This window comes from Cololabis saira, chromosome 10, assembly GCF_033807715.1.
Source record: "Cololabis saira isolate AMF1-May2022 chromosome 10, fColSai1.1, whole genome shotgun sequence".
Taxonomy (NCBI): Eukaryota; Metazoa; Chordata; class Actinopteri; order Beloniformes; family Belonidae; genus Cololabis; species Cololabis saira.
The window spans coordinates 21450040-21462488 of record NC_084596.1 but is presented as its reverse complement, the minus strand read 5'-3'; the positions used below and the strand labels follow the sequence as shown (position 1 = coordinate 21462488).

Genomic DNA, 12449 nt, shown 5'->3' with positions numbered 1-12449 from the left:
CAGATGTTTAAAACTGTGCATACGCCCGAATCCATGCATGTTTCATTTGCACATCACAGCCAACGTGAAATTGAATGTGGATGCGGGAGGCCGACAATCCTCCTCTTGTCCTCCCTCAAGTAGATGGATTTGAATATGATGATTTAGGTTAATATACCACTCATCCAAATAAGGAATTTGCAAAAACAAGTGAAAAAAATAAAAAATATATATTGACCGTGACCTCGATACGTTCCTGTCAGAAGTTCAGGCTTGGAAAAATAATTTTTATGGCGGAATTTCCTCCGATCTAAACTTTAAGACAAAACAGAGTAGCGTGCTGTGGCTGTGTTGACCGCATTGCGTTATGGGTGTCGTCCTTTAGTGCATTGTGTTCTGCTCCCTGAAGAGTTGTGGGTTTATTGTGTTCGAACGGGTTTGTGAATGTTTATGTTCAGCGTTGGTGCATCATTATGCTCTTTTGTCTTGTTTGTATTTAAAGAATCGACACCATAACTTAAGCTGGCGGGATGAACAACGACTCTCCTCGTTCCATTTTGGCTATGCATGCATTATATTAATATAGAAATGGTCTAATATACAAGTATTATGAGTCTTACAACTCACGGAGGATGTGAGTGTCGCCAACGGACAAAACCATAGAAATGTGCGTATGGCAACCTTGATGTTCATGTCACTTTTTGAACATCCAAACGTGAGCGTGAAAAGTGGCGTACGCACGTTCTTTTGTGCGCTGCTCTTTGCTCTTTGCACATGAGGCCTCTGAATGGGAGTGCATGATACAATAAATTAAAGGAGAAACAGTCACTGACTTATTTTTATAGTGCTAGAACTGCCAACATCTCTTTCAGTTTCTGTGGTGTTATAGCATTGCACCGTATGCCAAAAAGGTCTTCAACCACTACTACTGTCATTTAGCAGACACTTTCAACCAGCTTGTGTTATGGCTCCATCCAGTTTGTGCTCCAGACCTTGGAATGTGTATCAAAGAGTTGCACTTTGACCCTATTATAAACCAATCATGTGAAGGCATTCTATCAAACTTCATAAGTGAGATTTCTTCTGGACTAGACATTGACACATATTACGTTACATAACATTGTATTTAGCAGACTATTTTATCCAAAGGGACATAAAAAACGAGGAACACAATCACGCCAAAAAGTAAGGGGAGGGTTGTAGTACGCACAAATATCTAAAAGGGAAAAGAGCAAATAAAAGTGTGAGCAGAAAACACAATCAAATGTAAAACTAGATAACAACTTTGAATAGAGAAATGCAAGTGTTGAACTGTCTGGACTGACTGTCCTGTGTGTAGAGATGGCACTGCCAGACGACGTTCCTGTCAGCAACACAGCAAGCGAGTTGAGGTAGATGGGAGCCAACCCAGATATCACTCTGAAGGACAGCAGAAATTATTTAAATTTGATTTGAGCTGCTACCGGTAGCCAGTAGAGCTAATGAGCAATGAAATGACATGAACCCTTTTAGGTTAATTGAAAATCAGACGGGGTACTGCATTCTAAACCATCTGTGAAGGTTTCCTAACATAAGCTGGACCAGCCAGAAGGGCATTACAGCCGTTAAGGTGAGGGATAACCATGGCTCGAACCAGGACTGGGACACATAGGTGCAGCCAGATATTCTTTATGTTGTACAGTGTGAATCAGCTTGACTGGGAAACAGTGCAAACCTGGTCACAGAAGACTAGCTGGTCATCAATCATGCCCAGATTTTTCACCAGCTTGGAAGGAGTAATGAATCTAGGGGCAATGTTGATTTTGAAATCCTGGTGGATAGACTGATGGGCAGGATGTGTTGTTTATGTTCTATTGACAAAAAAATGTGGGTGTCATGATATTTGCAAATCATTGCATTCTGTTTTTAATAACAATTTACACAGTGTCACAACATTTTGGGAAATAATTTGAAAAAAATAGTACATTTTTAATGCAAGGTTAAGGTTGCTCCACATTGGTTGCATCTCTCAGACCCAGGACTGGGACACTGTCCATGTTTTAACAGAAATGTATGGCCTTGAATATAACAAGCAATCCGTAACTGTTGAATTGATCTGCATGAAAATTGATGCAAGACGTACATGTTCCTAATAATGTGTCTGATACATCACTTCTATAAATGGAAAACATAATTTATTGAACATTTTATATTGCAGTAAACATGTGTAAGATATACTGGTTTTGTCAGCTTCCAGAGAATGAAATCAGTGTCTCTGTGAGCTTTTCTATTTTAAATTGCAGCAGCTGGGTTATGGTTGTCAGGGCAGATGGTCCTAACATAAGGGAATCTCCGAGCTCCATTCTTTGCTTAAAGAAAAGAAAAAAAATCTTCCACACATAAATGGATAAGGACTGCATCAACAACGGTCTAATCTTTTTCCGTTTCTGGCTTTCCAGTGTTGTATGATGCACATTTTAGATAGAAATGTCCTTATCCCCACAGGATTTCCTGAAATATGCATGTTGTATGGGATAAAGGCTGATGTCTTATCATCTTTGGCTGGATTGTTGCACAATCTAATTCAAGGTGTTCAGTAGATGATGGCAATACAATGTCATGTTGTGGTGCAGTAAAAATAAGAATTTGAAAAAAACAAGACAACTGGAAGAAGCATTCAGAATGTATCCGGCTAGTCGTGAGCTGGAGCTGCTTTGCACCTGGAATTGAAAAATAAGAAGGCGATCAGTCATCCGAATTAGAATATGTGTGTTTTACTCACCAAGGCAGTGGCACAGCGACTGCCTTGGTTGGGGGTTGGGGCCAGCAAATGTCTGAGACGTGAGCAGATGTTTGCATCTTTATGATCAGACCAGCAGTGCCTAAATGGATGTTTTTGAACTTATCTAAAGTTTTGCAAAAATGAAGTCACCCCTTAGATGTTGTCGTAACCCCTCGAACTGTCCTTGTGGTGGTGGGGTGTGGTTTTGGCTCAGCTGTAGTGGGAGCCGTGGGGCGGAGGTTCAGGGAACCATCGTCATCCACTCGTCTCATTAACTGTCTCTTGTTTTTGAAGGACCAGCAGCTGGAACTAACAGAAGGTCACACCGGGGCTGCTGCAACCACAGTCTGTGCATTTACCTGTTATCTGTCAAGAGTTTCAAAATAAACTAACTTGCACGGACTTGTGTTTTGCTAGGCGCTGGCAAAGAACCCTGAGTAGCTGGATTTTGCTACGGCCCGATGATGTGAATACTTATGACATTTTTTTTCATGTTCTAATACCTTTTCTCCCAAAAGTGGCCTCATTTATAGACTTTAGACGTTAATCCAAATTAGTGGGTGGAGTCAGTCTCCCTCCTGATAAATCCCCAGCCCCGTTTCATGCCAAAGGTCTCTGGGCAGAACACTGTACCCCATATTAGCCCCATTGCATCAGCTGCTCATAGTGACGGTTACCAGTCAGGCACGGCCCCCAAGATAAAACCCTCTAAATCAATGTGCAGGACACGATGAGTTGCTGTGGTGACGACTACAAAAAAGGAAAAAAAGAAGAAGAAAAAATAGTTTAGATTTTTCCAATCATTATTCAGATTTGTTGTGAAGAAAGTGTATGTATAGATGAAATGCTCTCTCTATTAAATGATAAGCCCTCCAAGGTGGAAAAGATTTTTAGAGGAATAATGACAAAGAAAATGTGTTTGTTCTCAGATTCTTTTTGCATTTTTCACCATGTGTGTGTGATAACAAAGGTGGGAATTGAGTAAGCGGGATGTGCCTTTACAGGTTCTCCAAAATAATCAAATTATGTTTGAAATGGTTGATTAATGTTTCCTGGGACATGTTTCCACAGCTGTCCTTTTCAGTCTACATGTCCCTAAATGAACAGCTCATTAGTTGGAAACCTTCTTAGCTATCGAACAAAAAACAGAGCAAAAGATCCAGCGAAGAAAACAAGACTTTGTTAAATATAATTTATTGAAGGAACAAGCAGGCAAGGATCAAAGATGCAACTTCAACTCTAACAACATGAGTGGAGCAAAAACATCCTCATTGTCATGGAGGCAGTGTATAAATATAATAATCAACAGAAACCCATTTATCGCCTAAATAACACTCCTGAAGAAGACCATGTAGTTTCCCCAAAGAAAATTTTCTTTGTTTTATTTTTTAAAGTTGCTCAAAATTGGAAAGACTGGGCTACTTGAATAAATAAAGACTGGACAAGTGGAAGACAGAACCCTTGGTTAATGTTTATTTATTTTCTCTTTCCTCTCTCTGCAGATCTGTGACAAAGAATGGCACTATTATGTGATAAACGTGGAATTTCCTGCAGTGACGCTGTTTGTGGACGGAGTGACCTATGAGCCCTACCTGGTGACGGATGACTGGCCAATCCATTCCTCAAAGCTTAATACACAGCTGACTGTGGGCGCATGCTGGCAAGGTTGGTGTGTGTGTGTGTGTGTGTGTGTGTGTGTGTGTGTGTGTGTGTGTGTGTGTGTGTGTGTGTGTGTGTGTGTGTGTGTGTGTGTGTGTGTGTGTGTGTGTGTGTGTGTGTGTGTGTGTGTGTGTGTGTGTGTGTGCGCATGCATGCATGCATGTTGTTTCTCTAAAGGAAGTCTCATGAATTGACCCTTTCTCAAGCCCCGCCCCTGTTGCTAGGTCGGACAAAACTGTCATCTCTCGCGTCCACTTCCATTGTAAAAACAGGGTTTTACATCACTTTTTTTCTTACAAGTTGAAATCACACAGGGAGCTTTTTTGGATGTTGGGGTTGTTTGTACTCCAGACTGACAGTTGTTTCATATGCAGCAGCCTTTTCAGCTCAGTTAGAGTAATTATTTATTCACGATGCCATGTCGATTCCGGAGAAACATCTATAGTACTTGATTTAAAATCACAGGAGTTGTGGGTTCTTGGCTGCATATTTCCGTTCCAACAGTTTCTTTTCTTGTCTTTTTCTTTATTGACAGTTGTGAATGCACAGAAATAAATCTATGATAGATTAATGTCATTAATTAATTTAAAAATAGCTATTCTCTCTTGTCTTTAGGTTTTGTTGTTCTTTACTTTCCATCAGTAGCATTCTGAAAATGTAAAACATAATTTCTTCTCATATTTTACTGAATACATTACGCTTGTCATATAAATATGTTAAGGTAACTCATTTAAAACACGGCTTCCACACATATTTTGATATCAAATTCTACAATACATAAAGGAAAGTACACATCTGGCTCAGGAATACGTTTAAGAAGCTTGTGTATTAAAGAGATCATATGATCTGTCCACAAACCGCAGGTGCATCTGTTAAAACGTGTTGGAGTTATTAATTATGCATGTAGGTCCAGTCTAAAAATTGGTGACAACCATCTTTATTCTAAATGTAGAAAATAGACCAATGAATAAGCCTGAAGATGTAGAAAATTACATTTGAATTGCAAACAGGGGAGAGAGAGAGGGAGAGAGAGAGGGAGAGAGACAGAGAGAGAGACGGGGAGTCACTGTTAAAATGAATAAAAGGATTAAAATATATTCCTCGGGGCCACATGTGTTTCCTCTTTGAAGCTCAGTGGGTATCAACAGAAAATTCTGCGTGTCATTTTTAGCAGCCGGAATCCAAAGCGAGCGGTGATTGCGGTGGGATGAATGTCGCCATGTTTACTCCTTGAATAATTGGACAAAAGTGCTTCATAGGCCAGAATGAGACAGTCGCGATCCCGGTGGCTTTTCAGATGCAGTTAAAATTTCCTTTCAAACTGTGACTACAATGTTGTTTTTTGTCTTTTTTTTTCTTCCTTTGGCTCATGCAGTCCCCCTCATGCTCCCTCTTTCTATGAATCTGATTGTGAGAGAAAGCCCTGAAGGAAGGATTAGCAAGAGTGAAAAGAGGACAAGTTTGCAAGCTATTACATCCCAATAAAGAAGCTTTAAGCTTCACTAAGCCGCAACTGATAACTTTTCAGGCCATTAGCGAGACTGCAATTCAGTCTCTCATTTCTCCTTCCTCTTTTCCTCACAATCAACAACATAATGATGAGATGGAGTTCAAAAGCCATTCAGACTGTACCATCAGTGCCCTAAGAGGAAAAAGAGGTTGTCATGTTGCAAAACTAGGTTAACAACCAAATGTGAGGCTATTATTGTTTCTAAACTGTTTTCTGTAGCAATTAATCATTTTATGGAGTTTGAATAGCAAGTGTGTGTTCACCATGTCATTTAATTTGCCAAAAAACAATGGGTGTGAGCTTGTCAAGCCCCCCCTCATCGTGCTCTGATAATTAAATAAAGGAGAAGAGGCATATGATGAGCATAAAAAGGGAGTGGGGTGATTTTATGAAGGAAATGAAATGCATCAATCAAAATTATGAAGCCCAAAGAGCTATTTCTTTAAGACGCTGTACCACGTAGTTACATAAGACAAGAGCAGTCAGTGCAGCATCTGCAAGAAATGACGACACTCAAAATACATGATTAGTGTCACCCCTCCATTATCCAGCCAAATGTGCAATATGTGCAACATTTATGGTGTTCAACAATGATGCCTCACTCAAGGTGACATCTGACCTTTTTGACTAAAAAATGTCGTCTCTTAATCATTTATTTCTTTTTGACAGTTGTGTGAATTTTTGTCTCGGTCCAATTAGTGTATGAACTCTTCCTGTTGCCAAAAGTGGCATCTGTGTGGTCTCACTGACCTTTAATCACAATAATTTTAATCAGTTTGGTGGACGTTTATGTCAGAAGAAATTAAATTTCCTGAAGGCATTCCTGACATGTCACATTCTCACGAATGAGACTGACATGAGGTCATCCTCGGTAATAAGTGAAAGCTTGAGCTAAATTTGAAGGAGCTTCCTCAAGGCATTCATTAAAACAGGAAGGACGACAACCTGGTAAAAAAAAAGCCCCCAGGTAGATCTGCAGCAGCGCAACAATGGCTTTTCAGAGCACTTTTTGAGGGGTTCCTTGAGCACACAGGTGTAATAAAAATACAGCAGCTCTAGATGTTACTGGCAGCAAGCGTGTGCTTTGCAAAGGAAGGTTTAACAGGAACATAAACAAGGTTTTACCCCAGCAGGCCTGCAGAGATGTTGACCATTTGATGAATGACTTGAACGTTTAAGATCCTGATGTACAGATTTTGACCTAAAACGCACTTTAAAGGAAGTCTTTCATTCTTGATTAATTCATGTGTGTGTGTGTGTGTGTGTGTGTGTGTGTGTGTGTGTGTGTGTGTGTGTGTGTGTGTGTGTGTGTGTGTGTGTGTGTAAACGTGTTGATGCATGCCTTTACAAGGAAAAAAAGCAAAGCATAATTCTACAATTTGTCGGTGTCAGGAAAGCAGATTGAAAAGTACAAGGTCTTTAGCCTTTAGCCAAAGCATTAAACAGCCACATATGAATGGGAAATCTGCAATATTAGGCAACATGGGCCTTTAAAGTCTCCCGAATATTGCTAACCGAGGCCAAGAGAGGATTTGCAAAATCAATATAGTAGTTTTAATGAGCTTGTAGATTATTTACCAACTGTTTGCAGAATATCACACGTTTTAACAGTATTTAATGTGTATGAAAAATTTGCCATGTAACATGAGACAGAAGTCCTTGTTAGCTTCTGTATGTGTTTTATACAGTTTTTCATCCGCTTGTAGATTACTAGATGTCTAGACACAAGTAGTTCTGTTGCCATGTAGCCACTGCACCAGAAAACTGACACAAATCTTTCTTTAAAATATGTTTTGTGAGCTACAACAATCCTCTTAAAATAAGGAGGAAGACCTCTGCAGAAAAACACAATTATATAGTGAATTCACATTCTTTTAGAACCATAAACAAATGTGTCTAATATCATAGACGTTCTTTACACGATGACCTAAATCATCTTTATAGTTCCCATAATCCCATATCCCATCCTCAGACAGGACACTGAACCCCACGATGCCTCCGGACACACTCATCAGGGAATGATTATAGCAGCGTAGCGTCATTGTAAATAAAGGACTGTGCAGCGAGTGTGTTTGTGTGAACGGGTAAATGAGGAACACATTGCAGAGCATTTTGTAGAACCTGGATTAGGTTATAAAGGTGCTCTTCACGTGTCAGGCCATTTACCATGATTGATATGGTGGTGATATTATGCAGATGCATCATATACATCATTGTTAGATGAAATGGAAAGAACACTTCATGGTGCAACCCTTTGAACTGTAGCTGCAATGTCATTTGTACATATTGTCATTTGAGAAATCTGGAGCATGAAGTCCAGATGGACTCCGCTCACGACATTAGACCCGTTTGTTTCAGGACTTCAGTCTAAGAGGGGAATGCATACTCTTCTTTACTATGGAAAATAGATGTCAGAATGGTTTAACTGGTGTAAATGGTGATTTATGTGATTTTGAGTGTGAAGGGGCCTACACGTCTCTCATCTTCTTGTCTTTTCTTGCTTTCATTTAGCCAAGTAAAGGAATGGTCTTCCACCACAGACGGAGCTAGAATCATTAACATCCGATTAGCTCTAAAATCGTAATACTCAGACAAAATAATTCTCAATTATCTTGCAATGTTACTGTTTTTACATATATTCATAGATACATTTCCTTTATTCTAAATTTGCAATGCAGTTTATATTCTTTCTTTTTAAGAGAAGCTGTCATGCAGAGGGGAGTTTTTCTGTCTCGTTTCACGATCTGTTATCTCAGCTCTCTGATGTATATACTGTAAACCATCTCATATGGTTCCCACTGACAGATCAGAGAGACGGGACGCCTCCAACTAAATGTAGGTTTTCTGGTTCATGATAATATCTTAAGTCTCTATCTACAGTTCAATCGGCCTCATGAGACCATCCAATCTGTTTTAAATGAGGGCGTAATCTTCTTTTTTCTTTTTCTTTTTTTTAAAGGGCATAATCTTCTAACAGATAATAAGTCTTGAATAAGTTGTATTCAGTCTCTCAGTTTATATTTTGTTGGTTCTTAAGACACTGGATTGTTGCACATGTCTGTCATAAGCTTATTACATAGATTAAAATAGTTTGCCTTCATTTTTAGATCAACAAATTAAATAGGAAAGCAAATCAATTAAATGACAGAAAAAAATATTAGTATCAAAGTCAATATCTTTAAATGTAAAAGGATATCCATTTTACTCAATTTCTTTACTTGATCTGAAAATGATGGCCCAGTAATTGTAATATTTATGGTTATACTTTGGATTTTTTTTAAAGAATCACAAGCTGAACTGTTCAGATTATAAAGCTTCAAACAGCCTCAGTGAAACTCCTATAAATATATCCTTTTAGAGTCGGGTTTTTTAGACCTCACACTTCCCTGCTCATGGCATTATTTTATTTCCCACTGTGTTAAGTATAGATATAGATCAACTAATTTCCCCTCGGGGATTAATGAAGTATTTTTGAACTGAATAGCCTGAGATACAGAATTGTGCGCATGTCCCGGTGTAAGGGGAGTTGTCAGCCTTTTCTTGGATTTATTAAAGGGTATGAAGCGTGGAATCAGACAGGAATGAATTTACATGCAAGCAAGCGGCCTGGACGTACGATTTGATGGAAATGGGACATTAATCAAAACTGGTGAAACCGTAATACAGGGCAGCCTTGACGTGTTCAAGAGGAAAATCTCAAGCTCCGTATGAAAAAGTGCAGTCAATCCACTACAAAACTGCAACAGATATATCTTCTTGCTATAGAAGTTACATATAAAGACATATTTATGACATATTTAATCACTAGCTCTGACAGTAATAACATTTCAGTCAAGTGAACGCTGCAATTTCTCAAATCCATGAATTAAATCCAGCGTAAAAAATGACTGGAAGTGTCACATGAAGTGTTCTTTCCGAAGCTGTGAATGCTTCACATATTGTTTTGAGTACTGAGGTATGTTATCCATAAATTTGACCAAAAATAGCATCGACACTTTGCTTCCCACTGCCACTTCATATTATTATGTTAATTTTAACAGCACCTTTATGTTATCTAAACAGCTTGGTAGCACTCCCCTTATAGTGTGTTAAAAAATTAATATCTTTCATGGCGAGTTTGAGGTTTTGTCAAAACTTTCAGGTGATAAATTAGAAAAAAAAAACTTTAAATCGTAATTTTTTTGTTTCTATTTGTTCTTCCTTTGGAAACATGGCTTTTGACTTCTTACCTCATGCACATCTTGTTTGATCAATTTCTTTTGGTACCAACTCTTGCTTTATTTCTTTCTTCTGGATCTAACTGACTTCTTTTTTTTGCTCTTTCTCTCTTCTTCACCCTGTCTCTTTCCTTGTTCCCACTAGGTGGCGAGATATCGACCCCAAGGTTTACTCAATATTTTCACGGCAGCCTTTCAGGTCTGACAATCCGACCGGGCCGTATTGAAACCCAGAAGGTTATTTCATGCTTGCAGGCCTGCAAGGAAGGCCTTGATATTAACTCGCTTGAAAGCCTGGCTAAGGACATAAAGGTTAGTGGAGAAATTCGGACACAGTTGCAGCACACTTCCATGACTGTAAAAGAGAAGTAATAATTTAAGCAATGAACACTGATGTGTTTTGCCTGCATGCAAAATATCCCGAGGCAGTTTTTCTTACTTTTTCTCCAATTTTCATACTGTGAAATTGGAAAAGGTGAACACATCTTGCATGACACTAAAACCAGTATTTAGATTTTAACATTTTCATTTCTGATCAAGTGGATGTATGTGTACGTGTGTGTAGTTTCATTTTAACCCGGCACAGTCGGTGCTGGTGGTGGAAGGAGGGGATGTGGACAGCATCAACTCGGCCATGACAAAAGTCTCGTACATCAACTCTCGCCAGTTCCCCACACCAGGGCTGCGACGGCTACGAATCACCACCACAGTACAGTGAGTCCACACACGCGAAGGGGGTGCATTTTTTAATACATCCATCAGATAAGGGACATGTCAATTTTCAAAAGAGCTTTTTGGTTTTTCCTTTTCCCCTCAACTTCACTCTATCAAATAGGTTCCATGCATGCGAAAGGTCTGCAGTTACACAAAAACGATACATTACACTTGAAAGCCCTCATTTGAAGTCCAGACTATCTCACCAGCGGTTCGGGTAGTTCAGGACGCCCCAAAGGAACAATGAGAGGCTTTTTTGAGCTCAGAGCAGGGTGGGCCTTTTGGGAAGACAAAGGAAGCGGCAGGAACTACAACAATTCGTTTCAGCAGGAGAGTGGTGACAGGAACTGCAGCAATGAGTAAAGGCATAATAAGTAAATATTATAGGTTTTCAGGTTAAGGCATTTAACTCATTATGGTGGATATAATTGGTGCCACCCAGACTTTTGCTTCTTCTCAGTTCCTGGAGCATCCTGGTTTCAGCAATACATGTATGAGACATTTTAAATAATTCCTGGATCTTCTTGGAATCCTCTTTGTGATGTTTTTTTTTTGTAAGATTTTATAAGGATATATATCTCATAGATGTTCTGCAGATATCCAGCAAATTGATATTGCTTGGTTTTGTTTGTGATATCCTACTAATATTATTTCCAGCCCCATCCAGCAAAGTTCATCATTGAATCATAATTTGCTTATTTATTGATGCAAAACTTTTGACAGGACTAGATCTTATCTCATTGCATGATCTCAGCTGATGTCCACATTAGTGTGGTTAAAACAAAACCCATACGTGTCCCGTACCCATACACTAGGACTTCAGATACTTGTCTAAAAAGCTCTTCGTCCACATTACTAAAAAGATTCTTTACATTGCTGTTAAGGCCTTTCTGTTTTTGTTATGGTCCTTGATCATGTGACATATGATTTGTAAGTCAGAGAAGGATACTTTTTGGCCCAGAAAAGCAAGTCCAGATGCTAATGTATGCAAATATGTTGTCGTTTTTACTTTTAATTTCATCTGGTCACCCTTGTTGACACAGAGTCTCCAAACTGAAACAGCAGTTTTCCATTTTTAAAGAGTAGTGTCGACTTCAGGAGTAACCATAAAGAAAATGTAATGTTTTGAAAGTAAACTGCATGTGTGGATGTAGCTTTAAACATTTCATACATGTAAAGTTCTGTTATCAGACAAAACATGTTTTCAACTCATTTAGACAACCTCTGTTGAAAGTGGCCCAAATGAATCTTTCCATTTTTTTAAGCATAAAGGAAACACATGTCAAATCACATACATGTTTCCCTAACAAAGGTCTGACATTAAGGTGCATGTGAAAAGCACAGCTGGGGGTGCAGGAGAGCTCGAGCCGGAGGCTCAAGAAGAGGGTGGCATACTGAGCAGAGTAACACATTATAGTAATATTTACTATCATTGATTAGGAAGCAGAAACGTGGGAGTTCGTTGCCTGGGAGACAAAACACACCTCCACTCAGGTTAATGTGATTGTGAAGTGTGCACACCGCATCTCCACTGCAGATGACAATGCCCCCCCAGCCCTACCCATGTGGGCTGGCAATCTGGTCAGGTCCTCACAACGGCTGTGCAGGA

At 39.3% G+C, this 12449-nt stretch overlaps 1 protein-coding gene across 1 annotated transcript in view; it reads left to right on the top strand.

Annotated features, from left to right (window-relative positions):
- The window catches only part of clstn2a (calsyntenin 2a), a 164885-nt gene that overhangs the window by 146298 nt on the left and 6138 nt on the right, over nt 1–12449 (top strand). The window contains exons 10-12 of the mRNA XM_061732004.1: nt 4243–4405; nt 10272–10438; nt 10692–10840. Of these exons, the coding sequence (XP_061587988.1) occupies nt 4243–4405; nt 10272–10438; nt 10692–10840 (479 nt within the window). The remainder of the gene's footprint in view (nt 1–4242; nt 4406–10271; nt 10439–10691; nt 10841–12449) is intronic.